This window comes from Phoenix dactylifera, chromosome 8 (assembly GCF_051530095.1).
Source record: "Phoenix dactylifera cultivar Ajwa chromosome 8, Ajwa_hap1_PhDact_Kaust_v1.1, whole genome shotgun sequence".
NCBI classification, from domain to species: domain Eukaryota; kingdom Viridiplantae; phylum Streptophyta; class Magnoliopsida; order Arecales; family Arecaceae; genus Phoenix; species Phoenix dactylifera.
In genome coordinates this window covers 30,622,928-30,649,947 of record NC_143197.1, presented here as the reverse complement: position 1 = coordinate 30,649,947, position 27,020 = coordinate 30,622,928, and the positions used below count along the sequence as shown (strand labels likewise).

General features: G+C 37.4%; 1 protein-coding gene across 5 annotated transcripts; it reads right to left on the bottom strand.

Annotated features, from left to right (window-relative positions):
• Positions 1 to 720: 720 nt before the first annotated feature.
• Positions 721 to 25,723, bottom strand: LOC103702866 (V-type proton ATPase subunit a1-like). 5 transcript variants are annotated; one of them, XM_088703524.2, is made up of 19 exons: positions 25,298 to 25,686; positions 23,918 to 24,043; positions 20,077 to 20,121; positions 18,501 to 18,623; positions 18,295 to 18,402; positions 16,562 to 16,675; positions 16,310 to 16,483; positions 15,905 to 16,042; positions 13,913 to 14,020; positions 13,595 to 13,702; positions 13,363 to 13,511; positions 9,156 to 9,309; positions 8,457 to 8,617; positions 3,177 to 3,383; positions 2,906 to 3,089; positions 2,744 to 2,827; positions 1,996 to 2,189; positions 1,837 to 1,896; positions 721 to 1,507 (listed from the first exon to the last, which is right to left on the bottom strand). In XM_088703524.2, exons 4-19 carry the CDS (start codon positions 18,603 to 18,605, stop codon positions 1,303 to 1,305), a joined length of 2,253 nt encoding a protein of 750 aa, XP_088559650.2. In that variant the 5' UTR covers positions 18,606 to 18,623; positions 20,077 to 20,121; positions 23,918 to 24,043; positions 25,298 to 25,686; the 3' UTR covers positions 721 to 1,302. The 5 variants fall into 5 exon arrangements, with proteins under 5 accessions (XP_088559650.2, XP_008783707.3, XP_088559649.2 ...); XM_008785485.6 differs by lacking the exon at positions 23,918 to 24,043 and having other exon boundaries at positions 25,298 to 25,710; XM_088703523.2 differs by lacking the exons at positions 20,077 to 20,121; positions 23,918 to 24,043 and having other exon boundaries at positions 25,298 to 25,723.
• Positions 25,724 to 27,020: the final 1,297 nt, after the last annotated feature.

The window sequence follows — 27,020 nt, the reverse complement described above, 5'->3', positions numbered from 1 at the left end:
TACCTCCAGTAGCTTGTTGCTTTTAAATGCAATTGGGGCAGGAACCTTCCTCTAATTTATTAATGAAAAATAAAGATATAAAGCGATTGAGAGGGAGACACAAGGAAATAGAGTTAGGAGGACTGCATGGAGTCTCAGGAGGGTAAGTTGCTCCACCTTCCTTTTCTCATGGCAAAGATTAGACCACACCTGAAAATTCGACAAAGCCTTCGGAAGCACGGACATAACCTTCACTTCACCTCGCTGCCTTTCACTGTACAGAAACATTATGATGAATCAGTTTTGCTCCTGGACTGCCGACAGCTTCATGCGACGAGCTTGATATTATTGTTTTATATTAGTTTTGAATAAGATGACTAAAAGTAATTCCGAATATTGACTAATTGGCGCTAATCCGATCATCCAGGAACAATTTTAGGAACTATTGTAAACGGAGAGAGAAAAAGGATAGCAATCCGATCATTTGGAGCCAATTTTTTATCAACTTCTTTCCTGTCACGTATATTTATGCCTGGTAAAGATCCTGATACCAAATTGCAGTATCTAGCATACTCTGCATTGTGAATATACTAGAGTTAAAAAGAAAGACGCATCCACATTTTGAGCTTTCTATTTGAGGTTTCATTCATACCATTCTGCCAATTACAGCCTCCATACCCAAAAAGCAGCAACCAATTTGCATTTTATCAAAGTCCACCATGATATCCAGAATACATGTTCTAGAAGAGGGGGGGAAATTCTCTACACCAAGTTCATATTCATTATGAATTACAAAAGCAACACAGTGATACAAGGCTGGCATGAAAGCCAACTCCAGATGTCTTATCAAAAGAAAGCTTTTCCTTAATGGAGTATTAGAAGAAGTTGACAAACAGAGAGCATGAAGGGAAAGGACCCAGTTGTCAAAAAAAAAAACAAAAAACAAAACAAAAACTCTACATTGTCTATTTGAGTTAAATAAAAAAAAAATAGAATCAGCGTCCCCTAGATGACACATGATTTTAAGAGTTAAACTGTATTAAGAAGCACTGCTCTGTTCTAAGAAGTAAATTTCATAGCCTGTAACTTTACAAAATATCTCTCAGTTGTTTGTTCTCTCCGAACTAAGCTAGGCGATGGAACAAGAAGAGGTTTTACACTGTTAATTAAAGTGCAAATGGTGCACTTAGATCAACTTCTATCAGTTTTCATCTGATCATGGCACTGCAAAGTAACAATTTCCATCTTTCACCTGTTTATTCTTTTACTCTTTTCCTGTATTTCTGATCTGTAAGAATCAAGGTTTCTAAAGGAATGCACTGATCAATATTCCTCATCTGCTAGGGAGGCAAATGAAAAGGGTCTGAACTTGTAACCATCACCATGATAGAACTTGCTCATAAATTCAACCCAATGTAGACGCAAAGCATGAAGAAAGGCACTTAGTGTCTCCATCATGAGCAATATGAATGCTGTTGCAAAAGCAAAAACTGTGAGCCCAGCTATCCGGATGATAGGGTTGTCATACCTGCAGACAATAATCTTATTAGATTGAATTTCACGCTAAATATTAGAGCACTAGAGAGTTCATGATCCAGTTTTCCAAGAAGTGTGTTAGTGGCCTTTCTGAGTGTATTTTATGTAATTGCTGATCAGAAGTTCAAGAGATGGACATATAGTCTAGCAGAAAAATCTACACATTGTGTGGAAAACTCATTGAAAACTAAAGATCCTCCTAAAAAGTAATTCTCATAAGGGAAGATCCTGTTAAAAAAAATAACACAGAAATTGTACATCCTATAAAACTAGAAACAGTACCAAATAATTAAGATAAGAAGATATTGAAGTTAAACTCACCCCCAAGCTAGGAGTAGTATTTTCTCATAGAAAACGGTTGACAACTCTGAATGTGCAAGGCTGAACATTAGAAAAAACCAACAAAAATGGTAAATAATATATATTAGATTAGATGCAAGCAATATATGATGTGGTATTCAAAAGCCTGACGTAACATACCTGAGAGCCCAAAGTCGAAGATATGATGCAGTGTTTGAGACTGCACCAAGAACAAACTCGATGGAATGAATCATCTGATGCACAAATACCTCACTGAAATTAAAATCATCATGACGTTGCCTTGCAGAATCAGGTTCATGATCAAGATCCATCTCGGATGTCCCTAGGATGCCATAGGTACGGCCTTGAAATCTCTGCATAACATTTTATAAAAAGCATAAATATGTGTCGCACAATCTTCAAAGGTACATGTCCTTGATTTTTCTTTTTTCCCAATTTTCATTGATTATAGCTGTTCTGGAGTAGTTTGTTACCATACAAGCATACCTACTAGGTCAAGGACTAAGAAAATTTAACATTTGAATATGGAAAAAAGCAACGCATCACACTCAAAATTTACCACAAGCGATGTGCCTGAGTTAATTTGCAGGCAAGAACACTAGAAGAAAATGTAACTATAACATGTAAATAATCAAGGCTTTGTATAAGGATATGTGAAAAGAAAAGGATATCTGATGATACACATTAAGCAAAGAGTATTTAGCTGCAGTTAATTTCCAACGGAAGTTGCTCAAGAACCATAAACATCAAGCCTTGTCCCAACTATTCAGCATCAGCTCAAGATTTTCTAAATGTTTTCTCAATGTATTACCTTACACATTTAGTTGCAAGTTCTTTTTTTAAGATGAATTCAAATGTAATAACTATCAAGCAGCAACAAAGATTTCAAAGGAAGCAACCAATATACCTCCGTATTGAGCTTTCTTAGGATGAAAGGCTTTGGAAAGAGCATCCAAGGAACTGCCACAATAGCCAGAAGCAATAACAAAATCTGCAAGAAACTGGCCAAGTTTAATGAAAAAGGCAGAGCAATATTTGCACGTAAAAGAGATCGGAGTAATGAATAAACCTGCAGTGGTTTCTGACCCCAAAACAACCGATTTTCACCAAGATCACCTGTTGGGTCCAGGAACATATAAATCATCACATGATATAAATCAGCTTGAGATCCTGTGCACCACTTGATGAGAATGAGGAGTGAAAGGTAACCAAAGAGACTGTTGAGAAAGATCATCTGTGGTATAAACTGATACCTAACAAAAGTAACATGGAACTATTGTTCAGTCTTTTGTAAGTAGGCAACATCACAGACAGAACTTGCAAGCATAATTGAAGCATACCTTATATCAAGGGAGCTTCCATGGAACTTTGCATCAAAGTAACTTAATATGATACCTAAATTCATCTGAGACACACCAAGCAATATGGACATCTTCATTTTGAGGGAGTTCAGAAAGGGTAGCTCAGAACGACTCCCACGCCATCTTGGATCCACCCCAAATGCATATGGATCACGGTACTTTACAAGACCAGCAGTGCGTGCATCACTGAAGGACACTGAATCAGTTTTAGATATTCAAATGATGATTTTTAGTAGGAAACCTAAATTTCAAACATCTAAGAGCATACAGGAACAAAGTTTCAGATTATTTAAATTACTCGCTATATATCAGATTTCTTTTCAAGGGGGATAGATTTAAACTTTTGAAAGAAATCAAAACCAAACTGTAACATGGCAGAAATATAAGAGAGAATCATTAAAAAGATGTAGAACAATAGATAGGAAAAGAAAAAAGGCAGGTAATGGGTAGGTGAAATAGACAACAAATAAACGTATGATATTAGAACTGTGAAAAAAAGCTTGGAAGAATGAAATTATCTAAAAGAAAACAGAAGCATCCCAACATAAAGTAGAAGAAATGGGAGTGGTAGAGAGAAAGAAAGATCTCAGACAATTCAAGTTATAACAATATGCACTTAAAAAATGCTGTGACATCTACTGATCTTGAATCATGTGGAGAGCAGTTGAATTCTTACTTCCACAATAGTCTATTGAGACCTTCTAGAACATCACCTGCTATATTTCAAAAACAGACGCTCCATATTTCTCTGTCCCCAATGTGGTCATATCAAGGTCTACCAGACCGATTGTACCGACATACTGGTGGGCACCGGTACCGGTACCGAATTGGCCAACAGAGCAGACGCGCATACGGACGCAAAAAAAAAAAGTCCTTGGAGGCTGCCAGCTTGTGTGGTGAACCGCGTGCAGGCGCGATTCCCTGCTAGGGAACCGGCCGCAGCCGCGGTTCCTTGAGCGGGAAATCGCTCGGAGCTAGGCGCGGGATTCCCCGCTCGCGTGTCGGCACGCGGACATGTTAAATGCCAGAGTGGCATTGGCATTAAATGGCCCACGCGGGCTGCTAGCCTGTGTAGGCGCTCTTCCCCGCGTGCCGCGCTTGGGCCGGTGCGAACCGACCTAGTTCGCACTGGTACACAGCGAAAAATGGCTGGTTCCACCCCTATAGGGCCGGAACCATTTTTACAGTCGAACCGTACCGGTTGGGGCCAGTACCGGTACGCGTTGAACCGGCCGGTTTAGGCCAATTCGGCAGACCTTGGGTCATATTCAAATCTCAAGAAAATCTTCTTATTCGCATCCCTCAGTTCAAGAGATGACATTGGTAAAATAGTTGCTAACAATGTTCAGAATTTATTGCAAAGGCTGCAAATAATGCTAATAATATGCAGCATATAAATACAAGAATATTCTAATGGATTCTCTAGGAGCATTTGTTAAGGAGATTGCTTGCATTAATCAACAATCATGCATTTTATATTAATTTTCTCCATCAAATTTTCTAAAATCTCTCCATCTCAATCATCAACCTACCCACCTATTCCAATAGTTCACCAAGATATTAGTGGACAAGATTTATTTTAGCCGAGCATAAATAGTAAATCTCTACTTGTTAATGCTAGGAAATAAGACTGTAAATTATTTTTGCTAGGATTTGTCAGCTGCTGTATGAGAACTTATAGTGCTGCTACAGATCATACCTCCAATCACCACTTAGATCACCAGCCCAATTTGGCAATTAGGGATTAGCATGCTACACCAGGTGTAGGTGGTCTCAGGTGGGCCCGGGATACCATTCTGCAAATCATCTACTACCACATAGAATCGGTGAACTGAGCAATGATATGAAGTATGACCATCAGCATTTTTCAAAAAGTTCGAATGTTTAATTCCTCACTACCCAGTTGACCTCCAATCAGACATTGGCGCACCATTTAAGATAATGAGGTTGATGGATGCCTTGGGAGTTCAGCTCAAGTGTTGATCCCACTAACAAATTAAAGATTAAAGGCTGGATATAAAATGTGTACATGTACTAACGATGGATAGAAATGATTAACAGGACCCATAAGTAAAAAATGAATTAAAGAAGATTGGTAAATCATTATATGTAAACTTCAAGAGATTAGACTACTATAATTAGTACAACACAGAGTTAACATCATAATTAAAATCAAAAGCAATTCTTACTTGGCCTATATGGATAATTTAAATGATAAGCAACTATAAGATGTGAGTAATGCTACTCAGCACCCACACAGCCTCTCGAAAAGCTCAAAGCCATGTCTGAGATCTGGTTTGCAAGGGCGTAGTGGGTTGGTGTTTTTATGAAAGAAAATTCCTATTTTGCCATCATTAGCTTAGGGTGGACCCATTTTAAACTTTTTAAAATTCTCGGTGATGTTTTTGAGGACCCATATGTTTTTGCCAAAGATACATGAGGCATGTAGCTTTGGCGGTTTGAACCTACTAACCCACACCCAAGCCACTATGTTGTACCCATTTTCTGAAAATAGAAGCTGGTTGGACAAGCGAACTCAAAGGACAGAGGGTTCAGGACATTCCGTGAGGTGGGGGGTTGGGGTGATAGTAGAGTTCAAAATCGATAGCGCTGCGCTTGCAGGGATTAGTATCATCAAAATAAGCAGCCAGTATGTCTAGACAAGGAGATGACGTGGAATCCAAGTGGCAAATCAGACTAGACAAAGTTAGATTGGAATTCTGCAAAGACTAGAGGAAAAAAACTACCGTACACATAGGTGGTATGAATCAAGCTAGAGAAGCCCCCTGATTGTTGAGTTATACATCTCCTTCGTGGACCTAAGTCACAACCTCATGTTTCCCAGGCAAAACTTACAGCATCAATATTTCCTAGTCATGATATCTCTGTTGCTATCAATTGACAAGAAAGAGGAGGAAGAAAATGATGCATACATAAAATGAGATATTGATGGAAAGGAGAACATTTATAGACAAAAGAAGTGCATATTTTTTGATATTAATGGACAGCTGTAATTCCAATTTAAACAGTTACGGTAAGATAAGATGTAACCCAATTCAATAATGATAAAGGAGAGGTGTCTGTATGCATTGTAAGATGAGATGATTAAAAGAATCTTGACTATTTTTAGGCATGCTAATTTCTTTATTCTCCTAATTTTTTAATGTCTTTGAGATGAGGAGAGAAAAAGGCTAGAGAGGGACTCAGTAGGATTTTTTGTTAAGATTAGTTTGGGAAAGAAAGTGAAAGAATCCAAAATACAAAACTTGCATTCTTTAATACATTAATGAATCCAATCTTGACCTTGTGAAACATTGCAAGACTTCCGTGTGTGTGGTGAGAGTGAGAGCAAGATCGAGCAAGCGAGCGAGCGAGCGAGCGAGAGAGAGAGAGAGAGAGAGAGAGAGAGAGAGAGAATTCACTCAAGACTCAACATGTGTATGCTTTCAGTGCATGTCATCCTTCCCCTCCTACCATATGACAATGACATGGCAATTCAACTATCTGTAACCTAACCCAGCTATATATGGGTTGATTGAGCTTGACCAATAGACAACCCACATTGCACATAAACCATCAGACTTCTAACAGGTTGAATTCGACCAGGCTCACAGGTACAAACCATCTATAACATTAGGCCAACACATATACTTATTTGCTCTTTCATATGAATCAGCTGGAATTAAATATATTTCATTATTATGCCAAATAACTGTTGATAAATCATGCTAAGCATATACCCACTCTGCCAATGATCCTGCAAGTTGTTTAATCTACAAAAACTTTCACACGCTGATGAAGCCTGATTCTTTCATTTGCAATTATGATTCTGAACATTCTCATCATAGTCATGCAATTTTATATACAACAATCTCCCAACTTTCTAACCAGTATGCCCAACAAAAAGAGAGCTCTCCATTTAGTTTGATGATTTTATAGATGGAACTAAACAGTCCTATAAAATATTCATCAAGTCTAATTACCTCAAGTCTGATTAGCACACAACAATCCTAAGCCATTGTAGAGATGCTTCTCCACTTAAATCACGCTGCCTTAATTTTATTGCAAATATTTCTCTTGTATTCCCCCCTTACAGGTACTATAAAGCCAAGATACCAAAAAATACAGTTGGAACCTTGTGGTCATCATATATACTGTCAGTCCTAAAAGTGCCATTCTTTGGGGTACATCTCTAGGCAGATCACAGACACCTCAATCCTGTGACTTCACTATGCTGAACAACTTTGTGTATACAGAAATTCTAGTACTGGGTGGTGCAATTTTTTTCTATTTGAGGATAAGAACAAATTACTGATTTTTGTGTGACATTGATGCAACAAATTAATACATATCTAATAGTAATTGTGTTAGTTTTAGAATTACAAAAAGGTAACTTATCGGTATCACCCAAGGTCCGCCGTACCGGGTCCGGTAGGCGTACCGGTTGCCTACCGGACCGGTACGGGCCGGTTCGTACCGTGCTCCGGGCGGTACGAACCGGGAAGCTCTTCCCCGCCGGAACCGGGGAAGAAGAAGAGAACCAGAGAGAGCGCGGGGAAGAGAGGGAGGGAGCCCACCTTCGGCCGCCATCGGAGAGCCGCGGAGGGGCGTCGGAGGCCGGTGGGGGGCGGCGGAGCCCGCCCCCCACCGGCCTCCGACGCCCCTCCGCGGCTCTCCGATGGCGGCCGAAGGTGGGCTCCCTCCCTCTCTTCCCCGTGCTCTCTCTTTTTCTCCTCCTCTTCTTCGTCTCCGGCAAGGAACCGGCCTGTACCGGTTTCCACAGCTCCGGCGTACCGGTAGCTGGCCGGACCGGTTTGTACCGGCCCGTACCGGCCGGTTCGGCATACGCTGGTATCACCAAATATATTTTCAGTTGAAAGTATTTAAATGATGTGTAGCAGTCTGTTAAATATTGACTTAATTCTACTAGGAACAAGGATTATTCTGCTCATTGTTGTGTTATTGCAATGACTGGTACTAGAATACCTCAGGTTTATGTTGCTAATTAAACGGCGGGCTAGAGCAGCACAATGGCATAGGATGCATTTATGGCATTTCGAGTCCATCTTATAAAAAATGACCCCATGAAAATATTGAGAATTTTTTTGAAAGAAATAGAAGCTATAGGCTTGGTATTAAAATCATAAGGCAGATAAGAAGTCTATAATAAATACTACTAAGCTTGCAACTAAATATTTAGTTTTAAATACTGAACTATACCATATAAAGATGGGAAACATTCAACAGAGATTATCGTACCTGCAAGTGGTATCCCGACATTTATAAGCAGATTCACCAAAGATGCGAAATGGGACAGAGAAAAATTCGTTATATATTAATCCACAATAGATAGAGAACAGTGCCATCAAAAGGAGTACATAGCGCCCTCCAAATGCCATCTCCATAAAGCTGCCAAGTTTCTGAGAAACAATTCACATACAACTTATCGAGTGAGAATTGTAAACATTACCCAGTTAAAGGAGTAGGTAAAAGCACTTGCCAAATTTTCCACATATTTTAACATGAAACTAAATAGATAAACAGAACAGAGAGAAATAATTGCTACATGGATTATGAACAACATCTTTCAATTTTCAAATGCGCACTGTAAATAGTAAGTATCCACTAGTTATAGAAATAAAAAATTGGGAATAATTGGAACTAATATTGTTAGTCATTGTTTATTTATTTTTACCATTAAGAGTTATAAGATTACCAATGAGTTTTAAAGAAACAGAAAATTACAAAACCTTATTTTAGGTTTTGTAAAACTGGAAATCAGATTTTACAATCATATGCAGTGCACTGTATTTCTCCATTTCATAATATAAGTTTCTGCAATAACTACTACAGCTTTAGAATACTTCCAAAAGGACTACAACTACAAGCATGAATTCATGTAGAATGTAAGGTCTCTTTTGAGTAATTTAATGAAGAAAAATGCATGTCCATACACACCTGAGAACCAAACTTTTTCTCACGAACAATAAGGAAAAATGATCCCAACAACAAACATATTCCATGGCCCCAGTCTCCAAACATGACAGCAAAAAGAAAAGGAAATGTAATGACAGAATACACGGCAGGATTTGCTTCTTGATATCTAGCAACACTGCACAAAACATAGTTGAATTAGTAACTCAGAAACTTGTTTCCCTAACAAAAGACAGAGCAAGCAGAATTCACACTACAAACATAGTTGAATTGCTTAAGCAAGAGTAGGTCATTGTAATTTTTTCTACAGTTCATGCAAATGCTATTTAAACTAAGCATTATCACAGGACCAAGATAGTTTCACTTGGCCATATAAAAGATTTCTTTCTCTAGCATGTTAGATATTTTCTACTTTAATTTATCAGAGAGAAGCAGGCAAGTGTTCTTACAGAGTAAGACAGGCAAGTTCTAACACAATGAATTCCTAATTTACCAATTTCAGCTTTGAAGCAGGACCAATCAACAATTCAACATTAGCTAGATCAGGCATCGACATAAAATACTGGAACATATCAACAGTATCCAGATTGCACTAGCAAAATATCTTGTTAGTAATTAAATAGCAATTTCCCTTAAAACACTACTTCAATTTAGCCATGCTGGATATGAAATCCATGGGATAAAATAGGTTGTATAAAGTGAACTATTAAATAACCGAACAGTGTTTTAATTGAATAAATACAAATATAATAGTAGAATAATGCATCTTAGCTAGTTGATAATAAGTAATCCCTCAACCTCAACAGCATAATGCGGGAAAACAAGGGGGAAGGGGGAGCAGAAGCCAGTGTAGAGATGGGAAGATGTCCATTTACAAAAACTCAAGTGCTTGAAGCACCTAAGAAGGAAGAAATAGTCATATGAAATACATATTTGTTTTGTTTGTGTACAAAAAAACATTAAATAATATACTAAAAGGTGATCCATAAGTGGATATAATCACAGTATTAACTTAACATTTATCATATCTTGCTTGTATCCATGTTGTATAAATTGTACCCATTATAAGATACAAAATGAATGGCATAGATTACTAAGGATTAAAGTTATGAGTTGTCAAGGTGCAAGCAGTCTAACAAGTTGCCGTCCTTGTAGGATCACATTCATGCAGTCCTCACCAAACATGCACACATGCTTACTATAAAGTCATATAAAAAGGCAGAATGTACAAATTTGAGACTCCATAATATTTGGGAGGAACATGTTCCCGTGTTCTTGGGAACACATTACCTAATAAGTGTGGCCTGAAGCTTCCTGCATAGGAGTGAAAAATAGTTTTCTCAAAAGCAGAAGCAATGGGAATTTACCTAAAATTATGAGATTGCCCCAAAATAGTATAGGTCCTCAACCAATGTGATTGCAATTTCCTATACTGAATTAAAAAGATGGTACTAAATATTAAATATTATTCTACATTTTTCTGTTCTCAACTTTTTGGACAAAAGATCCCTTTAGTCATAAATTACCTACATGGTGTTTTAAAACGCAGTTATGATATGTGCGCAATCAAGCAACCACAAAGCAGATATACAGTGTGCAGGCAGAATATGCAGATGCACACACTACTAATATCTTCTAACTTTTTAAATACATAAAATATGTTAAATATAACAAAGAAAAACAATAATGATAAATATATTTTTGGATAAATAATAGCAATATTAATGATAATACAATAAACAATGTATGCTTAATCTTTACCTAATAAAATAGTTATAACACAAGTAAACTATTAACATTATTAATATTTGTATCGGGTTCATCCGAAAACCACATCCAACCAATCTATCAGCTTTAACCCCCTCCATCTGCACTGGCCCATATAAGTGTTCGCGGATATGTTGCCCCACACTGCTAAGTGGAGTGCTTAATTAAATATTTCTCGCACCCATGTATCTAAGTTGCAATCAATTAGTACCCTTCTCCCAAGAAATCAGTCATTCCTATCCACATGGGTAAAGAAGGAACAAGTTCTATACCCTTTCCTTTTCTATGGTCCCAATTTTTGATTTTCTATTATCTTGCAAAAATAAATAACTGAAAAAGATTTAATATCTTGCAACTTTAAAGATAGATCATGATCAGAGCCTGTATTTTAATACAAAACCTTCCATCTCCATCCCTCATACATTCCCTTTATATTTAATTAATATTTTTTAATATATACATTCCATGCGCCAGGTTGCTAGTAAAGATGAAGGGAATCCTATATGCCTTCTAGAACATGCATGGAACAGAAAATAATATTTCTTGGAAATGTTATTTACTTGAGATATTGACAATAATGCAAAATAAGAATCATCAATTGAACCTAACCTTGACTAATGACGTGGAAGTACAAAGGGAATACCAAGAATTAGATGTAGTCAAAAATTCTCGAGCCAAAAAGCAGAATTTGGACAAGTTTTTGGCTCAGGTTTGGCTTAGAAGGATGTGCCAGCAATATACAAAGTTTATTCAGTTCCCAATTGTGGCACCACTATCAAACATTAACAACTTCACTCATTGACAAGTACACTCAAGACACTTTACCAGGCCATGATGATAGAACCAAGCAAAAGAGGTGATAACTATGGTGGTCATGAAGCTCTGCTTGAGGAAGGCTGAGCTAAACGCTGTAAACCACATATTTACTCATTGTGGTTTCACAAACTGTTAATACTTGTCAGCCTCTTCCTGTAAATTTATCATGAGCTGATCAAGTATAACTGCAATGATAATGCACATAATGACCAAATCCTTTTCAAAAACCATGCAAGACTGTTAAAGAAGTATGCCAAGATAAACAATCTTCTATAGAGCCAGCCATCAGCAACTATTGTTCCTTCACCAGGCCATGATGATAGAACCAAGCAAAAGAGGTGATAACTATGGTGGTCATGAAGCTCTGCCTGAGGAAGGCTGAGCTAAAGGCTGCAAACCACATATTTACTCATTGTGGTTTCACAAACTGTTAATACTTGTCAGCATCTTCCTGTAAATTTATCATGAGCTGATCAAGTATAACTGCAATGATAATGCACATAACGACCAAATCCTTTTCAAAAACCATGCAATACTGTTGAAGAAGTATGCCAAGATAAACAATCTTCTATAAAGCCAGCCATCAGCAACTATTGTTCCTGCATCTATGACAAGATATGCTCTTCTCCATTCAAGTGTTATGATTCATTTAACTTGCAATTGGTTGCTTAAGTAATCGACACTGCAGTCTTGACCATACACCTAGTGAATCAGGCAGTATATTCTTCTTTCAGATCACATAGTTCCGAAAAAGATTATCATCATGGTTGATGGCACACCCTCCAAATCCAATTAACATGGCTTGGACATTGCCCATCCATGTTTTTCCATGTCTCTTTTGTTAATGTTTATATGTGAAGAAATTCCAAGAAGCATTTGAGTTGGTTAGTCAACTATTTGAGTTATTAAACTGTTGATGTGACATTCTGTTTATTGCACTATCTTTTGGAATGCAAGGACAGAAAGATGATGGAACCCTTAATGGCATGCAATCTGCAAATAGTAGCAAATCCACAGAAAAGAAAAATGAAAATCCATAATTCTCCATAAAAGCAAAGGATTGTTATTCTTCTGATGGTATATAAATCAAAATGGATGGTTTGATTTTAAACTCACTTTAAAACTCTTTCCAGAACTTCTTCAATACTCTTTCCATTTATGAGAGTGGAAGTGAATTAAATGAAGATGCATAAATGATAAAATTATTGTATTGTCATTTATACAAGCAGATATTAAAGGGTTACATCAAAAAATATTAACAATGATAAATAATGTATATAATTGTCTCAAGGCAGGTGAAGTTGGACACAGCAAAACTGAGGTAGCATAAGGAAAAAAATTTCACATCAGCAACACAAATTCTGAAGCAGGTATTATGACTTAGCGAGTAAAATGTATGATAACAAGTCTTGAAAGAATAAAAGTATAAGATGCAGGACAGCAAAATGTACTTTATATATATCTAAAGACATCAATAAAGCACTTCACTATGTCAAGATGCAGTAGTGCATTGACACAGTCTTCACTGAAATAAGCATTAATTCTTGTGGAATCAAATCATTCAAGAATTTTGCAATTTACTGAGATGTATTTCCAGAACAAAAATACATATGCAAAATAATCTTCTCCTATGGTTTCAAAGACAAACCCGTATGCATCAATAATTTCCTGAAATGCATGTGTAAACCGATTAGTTCTGAAATATGTAGGCGGTGATTCTATTGCATTCATCACATGAAATATAATCCCCACTTGTGAATTGCTATCGATTGTTGCACGCTGCAAGGCATCTTGGATCTGTAGCAACAGAAACAAATTGGAGAAAAGTGTCATCTGATTTCTAAACAAATATGAAAATACTAGAGTGGCAGAAGTATGACCTGAGGTTTTGCAAATACAGGGCACCAGCCTTCTCCAACAAGACATTTTTTTGTCACATCGAAATTGAGCCTGTTTAATGTATCATATACAGCTTTCTCCTTTCTTACCTGAAAAGGATGTCTTGAAAATTACAAATGCATGTTTCACTCAAATAACAGGCAGGGAGGGTGCAGGGTGGGTGGTCACAGATGATTCACTAAATGGTTATACAGTCCTTGGAACTCTAAAATGAACAAAATTCAACTATCATGTAGTAAACCAACAGAAGAAGAGGATGCAGTACAAGAAGAATAAATGTCTAAGAGTAATCTGATTACCATGATAGTCCACTTCCATAGTTGAGACCCAATGGAAGCTAGAGCATTATTTCTATGACGGATTCCAGCATCCAGAGTGGCTTCTAATTCAGAGAGACGTGATGACACCTAGGAAAAATCATAGAAAGTTATGCTAGGCAACTTATTCTTTGTAACGTAAAACATTATCTACAAAATATATAGGGACTCATCATGAGGGAAAAATGTTAACAGTTCGTTCTGTTACTGTGCCTTGTAATGTTTGGATCCCCGTGCTTCTAAAATATAGGTAAAGGAAAAGCATATGTAAGTCAAATGCATTTGATTATTTGGTCGTTGGAGCGGAAAATGTATTCAACATGGTCTCACTAACAATGAAAAAACCATTGTCCTATACATTTTCTGCAGTTGTCATGTCACAAGTATAAGTGCAAATCATGCACTAAATGTTGCAGCACTTCACTTTGAGCAGCAACAATAGCCTTCTGCTAGGTAAATAGAGCACACTGGCAGCTATTAATTTGATATAATTTGTTTAAAGCATGTTTTCTGAGACACATTCTCACAGACAGATTAAAGTAAAAGCTTCTATCAACAAATGCATGCAAGCTTGCAAAAAGTGCTCAATCCTTCCCTCATACAAAGATACACAAAAATCAATTTGATATAACCTTTCAGGAACAGAACAAAGCAAGCAGCAGGGCACCTGAAAAACCAAGCAATCTAATCATTGTCCAATATGATTGAATAAGCACTTGGACAATACTTGACTAATATATCTCTTTGGAGTTTGGACAGCAAATTGTGTGCGATGTCATGATTCTTCTCTTCAATCAACACCAGAAAATAAGTGATTGTCAGTGATACCTTTTTAGTCACAATGTCTTGAGGACCTAAAGGTGGCACACTGGAGGCCATAGCGCAGCCAAGAGTTGGGGTGATAGGTAGGTGCAAGGATGGCGGAACCATCCCGAACCGAAGGATTCCGGCCGTTCCGATCCGTACCCGTAGCTCACCGGTACGGTTTCGGCAACAAAAACGAAATCCGTTACCGGAGCCGAAGAAGGAGAAGCAAAGAGTGAGCAGGGGAGGGACGGAAAGAAAGAGGGTGGGATGCCGGAGGAGGCCCCAGGAGGCACGGACGTAGTCAGACCCTTGTTTCAAGGCACGACCGCGGCTGGTTCCCTTGTTTCGAACGAAACAGGAGTCCGGCCATGGCCGTGCCTCCCGCAGCCTCCTCCGGCCTCCGCCACCCTCCATTGGCCTCCCTCCATCTCTCCCCCTTCTCTCTCTCTCTCTCTTTTCTCTCTCCCACGATACCGTACCCCCTCCTCGGTCGGTATAGGCCCGGCACGGCCCATACCGACTCATGCCGCCGGAAAACTGGTACGGTGCCCGGTACCGGTTCCGCCGATCTTGAGCAGGTGCATGGGCAGGCATCAAAGCCGCTAAAAAATTATATTCAATCGAAAATAATCTATACATATAGTTACAATCTGAAAATAAAAAATAGCTTACTACATAATGTGTGCTAAAGTCGATAGGAAGTGTACAAACTTAAAAACACTCAATCCTAATTTATAAATCAGTCTGATTGTCCATACTCAAACAGAAGGCAAAACATTAAGGAGGGCATCTAAGCAGCCTCGCCTAGGCAGTCAATGTGGCTAGCTCTAAAAACAGTTTATAAACAAAATCAAGAAATTCACTATTACATAGCAAAAAGAAGCAGAAAAGTACGCTACCTTTAGCATTTAACTCACTGAGCAGAACACCGCATGTTCCAGAATCTCAATGAATCTTGTTGGCGAAAACCATTATCTTAGAGCAGTTTCAGTCTAATGATATTAGATAACAAGCATCCATTCTAAACTAACCATTACATTATTTCTATAATATTTTATGATTCAAACAGAAATCCATGTCACACATCATTAATTGCTGAATAGGAATTCAGGCCCCTAATAAATGGTCCATGATGTCTAAAATGGTTGGCCTCATAAACTAGAATACCTCGCGAGTCATTTGCCTCTGCTTGCTAGTATCCTCGGGAACTGGATAGCAATTTGCTCCAAAAGCTTCACAAATTTTAAGTATTTTTGTTTTAGCCTGCTCTCCAGAAAAGAAAACTACAAAGATAATTTTTTCTACCTGCATAAGACAAACAAGAAAAGAGTTGGAGCGATCATGACTAGGAACTTATAAATTGTTACAGCCATCGGCATGAAGAAATATGAAAAGACTTAAAACTAAATATTTGTTACATGCATCAAAAATAGCATCCAAGTTATATCAACACTTAAAGGCAATGAGGATGCTGAGGTAAAAGGGTGGGCAATGGATGCAGTTTCAAAGCCTCCAGCTTTATGGAAGTGTAATCAAAGTACAGAGATTAAGAAAAGGCAGGAGTTATCAAACCATTTCTCCTGACACTGGATCCATGACATGTTCCCCCGCAGGTGCCTGATTAAAAAACATATTGCCCCTTGTAGTTCGGAAGAGCATCCTCTCAAATCTTAGTGCTTTTGATTTACATATAATCCCGCTAATAAATCTCAAACCAGCTTTGTTCAACATCTCAGGCGGTGTTTCCTTTAAAGACATATGTTTAGATTAAATAACAAGAATAATATTACCAAAATAAATGGTATTAGACTAAAAGAAGAAAACCTGATCAAGTAAGGATAGGCTCTCCCGATCCCTCTCTTTAGAATATATATTTTCATCTAATTCTCTCTCAGCTGGAACTGCATGATTTTGACTTGAAACAAGGAAGCTACCTGCCTGGATTAAAAAATATGAGATGGTAGAACTCCCTAAAAAATAAGGTCTATGTGAAAATACATATGGGTAAATACTACTATAAACATCACTAAACTGAAGTTGTATGGAACATTGCATCGCAGTCAAAAAACAAAAATCTCATATTGTTTACAGATAAGTATGCCATACAAATAGCACCCCTGATGATATTGTAGTTCTGTAGGACCAGTATAACAGCTACAAACAGCTGCAGATCCAAAGGGTGCATCAGCAGAAAAACAGCTTACATTGCTCATTAGCAATTGACAAATGTTTTTCTTTCTTAATAAACCACTATAGATCATCCAAACTTCAAGTATGAAATACCCAATCGAATTGTATCGAGGTCAAACATATCAGATGAGATACAGTTTTGCTGTTGCAGGCATGCATTCAGAATTTGGACAAGAGATTACCTGTCCAACATATTCAATCCTACTCCTCTTTGCCGAGGCCTCTACAAGAGAAGCACTGAAATATCATATATTCATGATAATGAAGGTCCACTGAAGATACCAAGAAAGATGCACAAAATTAAATTATATTGTCTCAGTATTCGGTTTTCATAGGAACTTTATTTAAAATTTAGCCTCTTCAGAAGGTCTAACAGCGTCATATATGACGGTAAGAGTAAAAATTACAGGCTCACTATAAAGTATACAAGCCTCTTTCTAATAGATTACAGAAATGAACAGTCACCTTCAGGTTGAGGCACTTCCTGTGTGTTCCTACAATAAACTAGACAATAAATAGGAAGAGACCAGTTACTCTATGTTTATTCTATATGCAAAGCAGAAAACTCCTGAAACACCCAAATGGCTCGGTCGTTTTCCAGAGTTTCAGAAACCCTTCTATACAGAAAGCTAAAGAACAGCCTATCTTCGCAAGGATCAAAAGCATTGTGCAGGCAATCAATTACAGCAAAGCAACCCATAACTAGAACTCAACTCCCACAAAAGGAAAATCTTAGAGGTAGTGATAAGGAGAAAATGAACAGGGTCATTTCTCCTTATCAGAAGGTCTAACAGCGTCACATATGACGGTAAGAGTAAAAATTACAGGCTCACTATAAAGTATACAAGCCTCTCTCTAATAGATTACAGAAATGAACAGTCACCTTCAGGTTGAGGCACTTCCTGTGTGTTCCTACAATAAACTAGACAATAAATAGGAAGAGAACAGTTACTCTATGTTTATTCTATATGCAAAGCAGAAAACTCCTGAAACACCCAAATGGCTCCGTTGTTTTCCAGAGTTTCAGAAACCCTTCTATACAGAAAGCTAAAGAACAGCCTATCTTGGCAAGGATCAAAAGCATTGTGCAGGCAATCAATTACAGCAAAGCAACCCATAACTAGAACTCAACTCCCACAAAAGGAAAATCTTAGAGGTAGTGATAAGGAGAAAATGGTTGAGACATAAAATGTCTAAGAATTTGATAACCCTCTAACAATGGGGCAGAGTAAGAAGAGAAGAATTCTCTTCCCAACATCAGTAGCAAAACTAGCTATACACAATAATGATTACTAGAGATAGGTGAAGCTGTGTGAGTAACACAGTAAGGAGCATACGGCAAGTAATTAGTAATGACAAGAAAGTACCTTCAACAAAACTAACTTAAATTCAAGGAGCTCATTAGATGCCTGTCGCAATTTCTCATTATTCATATTCATTTCAAGAAGTTCAGCCTCATGTTCGGCCAATCGTACCTAAAAAAAGGGTATCTATATTAACGTCTAATAGTTTAACTCAATGAGAATGAAAGAAGCTATTGAAAGAGTTGGAGGAGAGAACATGAACAATTTACCTCTAGCTCTTCCAAGCTAATATCTGGTTGCATAGCAGGACGACCTGCAGATGTGATACAGGCCTTGCTAATCTGATCACTAAAAAATCTTAATTTACGTGCCATCTCCCCACATCGCTTCACCTGTTAGATAAGCATCAGGAAGAACATGTGTTAAGATCACAATAATATAAATTCATCCAAACATATTGCATGGAATAAAGGAGGCAGTTAAAAAATAACCAAAAGTAAAAAACGATAAGGCCATAGAAAAAGAACGATATCAATATAACCATCATTCCATTTTGTTTCCGAAAAATAAGACTCAAATTCATAATTCATATATTATAACAGCGATTCCATTATGAAGTTCTGTCTAAAGAGAATAAGATAAAAAGTTGATCTAGGCGAGTACAAGCTATGATGTGACCTAATGAGTAGATTCTCGAAGATCAATAGATTGTCAAACTTAATATGCAAGCGGGAAACAAAAGAAAACACTTTTTTCCCTGAGTATTCCTTAAAGTAATAGACAAGTTTGCTGGTGTAGCTACCCTGCAGATGAAGCAACAAATAAAAATCCTAAACCAACCAAATCACAGGGTTGGCATCTAAGTAACCAAGTAAGTAGTCTTATATTTACCAAGATATTATCGAACCATATCCCAACATGGACCAAGCTCCTACGACACACCATGCTTAACTCTGATCCAATATATTTTGCAGCAATATCCATTATCTAGCATGATTAAACTTATTAAGCAAAGTTGTGGATTTCAAGGTCCGCTTTCAAATGAGTAATAAATGCCTTAACAGACACTTTAAACAGAACATAATTGATTTCATGCAAAATTTAAATGAAACAAATCTGACCTTGACCGAATACAATGAATTGAGCCAGAAAAGGAACGAATGAATTCTACTACTCCATGTCAGTTGAACCAAAAGGAAAAATGAGAAAAAGGAAAAGTACAAACTTAGGCTCAAGTAAATTGCCTCATATGGCAGATGACTTGTCAGGAAAATATTTGAGAATATACTTAACGGTGAGTAAAGTTTGAAATGAAACTGATATATTTGTTAGTAATTGAGTCTCTTTTCTGATGCGTTCTCCGCCAAAATAGTTCCGATGGGGACAAGGAGATATCCTATTATTAAATTAATCGACCAGTCCCGGATTCTTAAATTATTTTGCTAGCCATGCTTACATTTCAGAACTTGTTGTACCTCTGGTTCGCTCTGATATAACCTATCCTTTCATGAGTAGTTACAAAAAATGAGAGGTGACAGTGAACAAACTGCAGCTACAGGGATATCTATAATCTTAGACATCTCTATATATAGTCAATCACAATCACAAGCAAAAAGTATAGGAAAAAATTTATAAATCAGGTGAGTTCAACAATTAGAAGGGGCAGGTGCAAAATCAAAAAATTACTGAATAAAGTGCACTACTGACTTTAATACCAAAAGTAAAACCACATCAGTGATTATAGAAATTTTGAAATGGTCATAATGAGCATGCTGCACGGCTTTTTCATAAATAAATTTAATGTTAAATTAAAAAGAAGTTAAAGAAATCAAAGAAAGTAAATACCTGATTGACAAATGTTCGCTGAAAAGGACTCTTATCGTCATTTAACTGCCAAAAATATGGTAAAAGAGGCAACAGCATCTGAGATATCTCATTTAATGATAAACTGCATAATTTGGTGAATAAAGCACCATAAATATCAAGATTTTAAAACAGGTGTCGCCAACACATCAATAAGAGGAGGTATTGTCATCCAAAAAATACTATTTTACATGGGGGCACACAATCTACCCATCCACTTTTTCCTCGTGTCTTGCTGCTGCACAGCCATAAGAGTATAATTGCTTGCCTTGGAAAATCTAGTTTTCCATCTGTATATTTTAAAAAATAACAAATTTGGAAAGCTTATTACCGTATATCTGAAAAACTTTCTTTCCATGGAAAAGTTCTACTTTTTCTTTCCAGCTAGAGCTAGAAATTGGCCTTGTCCCGATGCCCGTCAAGCTAGGCCAGCATCAATGGCAAGGCCTGTTTGGTCTCTCCCATGAGATCTCCCTCTCCCCTCTCCCCCCTCTCTCCACACTTCACTCTCTCCTCTCTCCTCTCTCTCCCATTCTCTCTCTCTTCTCCACCAATCCCTCTTCCCTCTCCTCTCGCTATCCCCTCTATGCTCTCTCTCCTCTTCACTCTCTCCTTCCTGATCTCTCTCTCCTTCCTAATCTCTCTCACACCTGATCTCTCTTCCCCCTCTCTCCTCTCTCTTCCCTAGTCCCTCTCGATCTCATCTTGCCCTCCTGATCTCTCTCTGCTCTCCCTCCCTCCAAATCTCTCCCTCTTTCGATCTCCTCTCTCCCTTCCAATCTTTCTCTCCCCCTCTCTCCCTCCTATCTCTCTCCCCCTCTCTCCCTCCTGATCCCTCCTATCTCTCTCCCTCTCTCTCCCTCTTGATCCCTCCTCTCTCTTTCTTCTCCCCCAATGTTCTCTCTCTTCCTCTCTTTCTCTCTCATTGTGAGTTGGAGCATGGAGAAGCTCGAGCCTAGATCCGGGTCAGCACAATCGGGTCTCGGGCCAATCTTGGATTCGGCCTTGAGCCAGAATTTTAAAGAAATTGCAGACCTCAGCCCGACATAAAGCCTGAAATTTTTTCAGACCAGACCCGGGTTGCACAGAGGCCCAACCGACCCAGCCCGATTCCAACCCTATTTTTAGTGTATTGAAAAGTAGATGGGTAGATAGCAGCGTTCTGCATGCATCTATCCATAAGATAGCAAGCTTGCCTAATCCTGTTGCCTGTTGGTGTTTTCGAGTACTTAAAATACATCCAAGTTGCAATTTTCATTGATATCAAAGTCATACAAAGCACTTACCACTTATCATCCATATGCACAAGAATAGAAACTAAACCTTCCAAGAGAATAAAAAAAATACAAAATGTTCAAGAGCAAGAAATATCAATACAAACACGAGAAATTCATAGATTATGTTCTGATATTTCTTAGAGTGTGTTTGGTATTCCTTAAGAAATGTACTTTTATGATTTTTAAAGCAAAAGAAACACTTTTAAGATTTGTAGCATTGTTCGAGAAGTGCATACACTAGAAGAAAACGCCAGAAATTGCTTCTAGGAAAAAAATAAACCTAGCTTACAGCTTCTCCTTATTTTCTTACAAAGTGGAAGCAACACCTAGCTTGCCCTTATACTACTTTATGGTTTGTGATAAAATGCTAATCACCTCCTATACTTTTCTAGATCAACATTACTAGGCAAAGTACATTTTAAATTTGACAAAAAAAAAAAACAAAATCAAACTAGACATGAAGAAATTTTCTTTTAGCTTCAATATGTATCCAAAATATACAAAAGCAAAGTTAATCATATCATTATAGCATGTTCCAGTTTGATCTTTGATGGGGATCATGTGGCAGAGCCTTTCTAGAATTGTCTCTTAACTATTATCAAGAAAACTTAAGCCATGATAAGAGGATTGATATTCGAGCTAAAAAAGGGAGGGGAAGCAACATAAGATTTTTTTTATTACTTTTTGAAAAATAATAGTATCATCAATAGGAACAGAATAAAAGGTAGGAGCATTTGAATGGATGAGAACAACGGTAAGAGGCATTAATATACATACATACATACATACATATATATATATAAAGGAGTAACCATCCACCAAGCGTGATCAAGTAGTTGTAAGTACGAGAAATTTCTCAAGTAAAAAAAAAAAAGAATAATCATTTCCAGCAATATGAACAATCATCCATGTTAACATCACGAAGGAATCCTCGAATCAGTCTTTCCAAGTTTTCTCCTAACACAAGACATTAAATCACTTTATTTACTTCCAAGTTTCAACAAATTTTTGTATCATTTCTTATAACTCAAGTACAAAGCAAATATATCAGGGGCAAAAGATTCAACTAGAAGTCTCGTAAGAGTCTCACTTTATCGGGTAATTGACGTAAACTTAGAGCCTGCTTTGCAGCACTCAGCTGTTAAGTATCTTTTTCCATGTAAAAAATTGATGAAATATGGTGACTAGACCCTTTCTCCATAAATCTAACTCAAATCACATCTTCTAAAGAGACTTATCCTCACTACAACTCCAGCGGAAATGCGCTTGCTTATGAAGTTGGTGCTCATATTTGTCAAACAATTCAACCTTGCATTATCCTACCTTCTTGTTTTATTCATTATTCTTGGTTCACCAAATGTTACCCACCCTACCCACAACATTATACCGTTTCTGAAGTAAAAAATGCTGCATCTTCTTCATTAGGTTGGCAAAGAATGAAAGTAAATGGACATTTTACAATAAAAAAATGAAGCACGACATACTCCCAAAAATTATAACTTCACATTCCATCCCTCTAGTATCTTTATTAATTTATCAAATATGTTTACCATAGCATCCCAATCCCACTTCCTAAGATTGTAATGCACATCAAAGTAGAAAGACAATAAAGAAAAGGGATGCCCAGCTGTCTGTGGAAACTTTATCTCCTATGAATTTTTTGGGTGCTTACTTCAACATTTTATTTTAATTTTTTGTTGTCTTAGTTCTAAATGACTTGACATATGACTATGCGATGATCTGGTTTTTACAGTTCTTTTGTATCCTTCAACAAGGCAGGAACGCTTGCAATTTCAAGGAAGCGGAAAGTTTAGAAACACTTTTAGTAAGTAACTGCTTGGGAAGCATGTATGGGTTCAAGATTTCGGGAAGATTCTAAAACAGACGTCTTAATGTAGATAAAGATTCTGGCTACCAAGTTTTCACCTAATATTGTCTAAATCATCATCTAGATTGTGAAATAATTACCCAAATCATCAAATGCACTGAGGTTGTATGAAGTTCTCTCGCTCATCAATGTTATTATTGTATCTTAGGTTGGGTTGGTCATGGTTATACGTATCGATGCGAAGTTCTAAAACATTCTAAAAGAAATCCAATGGAATGATTAGCTCTTCCAAAAAATACCAGGGTTGGTTAACATGAATGCTAATATGAGTGATGTAGATGCCAAGATGAAAAGAATCTTGCTCATGCCTATGGAGCAAATTGTGGTTGCGCATGATGAAGAGCGTCATTCATTCTGCACCAAAGTAATCACTGATAACATGGTTTGCAACTTTGCATTAGCATGGCATATTAGTATGCGATCACAATGTCAATGATCCTGATTAGGCAAACCTAAGTAGTTACACAGAGCAATAATATGATTGTCCACATCATAAGGCAACACCCTAACCCTTCATCTTCATAAATCCCATTTAACGGTAGCTCTAAACAACTCATACCCAACCTGTGTATTTAAATTTTTGAAACAAAAAGGAGGGAAAAAATCTTGTTATTTGAATTTTAATGGATTTCAGGGGTTTAGCAAAATTCTCACCAACCTTATAGTCTGTAACAACCTTAGAAGACCTTGGAGATATCAGTCAAACCATTTCTTCCATATCAGCAAAAACCTAAAATGCATCAGTAGTCCCTCGCTTGATTACTTATGGAAACCAAAGGGAGCCCTGATTATATAGCAAAGACACCCAAATCAGGGCCAAGATATTGAACTACTGAGCAATAACATCATTCCCATAAATCACCATAAGCCTTCATAAGAGCACTTCTGAAAGATTGATTGAAAGGCAAAATCATTCAAAACAGTTATACAAGAATTTCATGTTCCTCAATTAAGTCATCATCCCATAAATGAAAGTCATGATCATACTAAAGGCAGGTCATAGCAGTAATAGTTCTGCTACCATGGAATCCATGTATAGAGGAACGTCTCATGTCCCTTGGACTAAAACCATTGAACTCCTTATGGGTCAACCTGAACACGAAATGAATGAAGAAAACTATCTAAAGTTACTACCAAAAGAACCACTAATGAGCACGGATAAGAATGCAGACGAACATCAATTTTGAATCCATCTCAGCAATCTTGGCCCTGGCAAAGTCTTGTTATGATAAATGAGTCCTACCTGATCCATGATGTTGTGCACTTTCTCTGAATTAATACCATGCAATGATTTAGCCTTGTTTCTAGCCTCAATATATACATGAGAAACAGTGCTAACTTCCTAAATGAGAATCTTGCCCAGAAAAGCGACCTAGTCAGAAAATTATGTTACACTGCCTTTTCTCAGACAAAAAGGCAATGATAGAAGTCGTGATTCTGTAAACTACCTACTTATCTGCAGGTATAAATAAATCTCTATGATAATTTCTGGATGCAAACCCATGATCACCTGCTTCACTATCTAAAATCTAGGGAAAAAAGTCAAAATCAACGCACACTCTCCTAAGAAAGAATCATAACCTAAAGATAAGATACGCCTTGGCCAGAATCGATACTTCCACCCCCATTCTTGACAATGAGGAAGTCATATTTAGCGGCAAACTATGGCATCAACAGTCCAATGCAAATAAGAGCATTCTTTATCCAAATTCTACTGCAACCCAACCAAGATCCCAACTAAATTACATTTGATTGGCAGCATAAAGCCCTAAAATCTACACAGATTCAATCAATCCCACCTATGACAATCCAGTTAACATCCAGACCGACAAAGAAAAACAAGAAAAACGCAAAAAAAAAAAAAAGAAAGATCACAAAACACTATCCAAGAATCAATACAACATGGATGGAAGATTATGTTTTTGAGATCAAGAACTGAATAAAGCGAGCTTAGAAGAAACATGATAAACGGATATATGAAGATCTACACCAGAAATCCAAAGAATCAGGATCAGATCTACGAGGAAAGGTTCGTTACATCTTTGAATTGGAGCATGCCGAGCTCGCCGAGGTAGGTGATCGACCGGTGGGCGGACTCGACGGGGATGATAAGCTGGACGAAGCTCATCTTCTCGGATCGCAGGTGATCCATGGGCGGCAAGTTATCGAAGAACTTCATCATCTTTCCAAGAATCGACAAGCGACCGAGGGAAGGGAGAGAGATCCCCGAGGTTGGCGAATGGCGGAGAGAATTCGCGGCGGGGCTTCAGATCTGGGGAGAGGGGACTGGGACTCGCTCTCCCGTTACGCGATTCGCAACTGCCACTTGAAACAAGAAGTTCCGTGTCCCCCCTTTCAAGAGGCCTCGGTGCGGGGCAAGAGGGAATGGGGCCGGCGTGGGACTCTGGGTGCGCGAGGGGAGGGATTATAAAGTCATGGTCTTGTGCTTGTTTGGTAACCAGAACAGTCTGTCTTCTAACGGAAAAAGTGAACTCAAGGGCCAGACGAGGAACGTCCGAGTGGGAAAACTGGACCCGTACCCGATAACCCGATAGCCCGGATAAATTGTTAGCTGATCAGTGATGTCCGAGTGGGAATAGCCGGACTTTTACCCGATAACCTGCTAACCCGGGATCAGCGTAAAGGGGGTCAAATTTCAATAATTAGAAATGGCAATTTTTGATCAGAACCTGCCGACAAGGCAAAATCATATGAAATAAATCGGTTTGAGAGGAGGTTTCCCTTTCTGTAATTGGTTGTATGTGGGTTCACTGGTATCAACCTGATTATAAATAAATATGGATTTGGTTCTCTCAATATAATCGATCACCATAGGTTGGAAAAATCTTTAACATTCATCTTCAGACCCTTAAAATTATTGTAGTTATATAATACAGTGTAGTTGAAAATTGATTCAGATGTTAAAAAATTGCAAAACTAATAATTGAGAGAAATTAAAAGGTAAAAAGAAAATTAGAAATAATAGCATATTAATGATTAGTAAAATATTTTTTTCTTTTTTTGCATTTTCACTTTTATTTCGATGCCAGCCCGGCTTTATTTTTACACATTGTCATCTTGGTCAATCGAGCATAGTTCGTTGAAAAAGGAGCATTATTGGATTTCTATGTTAATTAAAATAAGTTTCTATACATTTGACAAATATATTTGTTCAATTTTGTACATATTCTTCCATATTTATTTACCTCTACTATTTTAATAAGCAAATATTTTATAATTGGACAATTCAGTATATTACTAGAGTCCTCCCATAATTGAATTAAAAATATATATAGTTTACTTAGTATGGTGAGTGCGTTTTATTTTGACCAGAATTTTATAATTTTCTACTGTCTCCATTGTAGGCAAGGCTGGCTAGTTTTTTTCTCTCTTTCTTTTGAAATTTTGGACCATGCCAAGTTGCTTTCTGTTAGAATCTCTTAATTCTTAGACTTTGTTTGGTCATGAAAAATGTGAAAGAAAAGAAAGTTAGTTATGCTAGAATTTCCTTTCAGATGTTTGCAGCGGAAATTGAGAAAAAATTTGAGATGATTTTTTTTCTAAACATCCTAATTTTTTTTCTTACTAATATATAGTGATCGAGAAAGAAAAGCTAAAAAAATAAACTCATGGATAATTTAGTCAAGATATTTGTTATCCCAATCAAATAAGAAAAGCAACTTTCTTGATTTTTTTTTACTTAAACCACATAACAGGAATTCTCTAATTTCTTTTCTTTTCCACTAAAGAAAAATTATTTT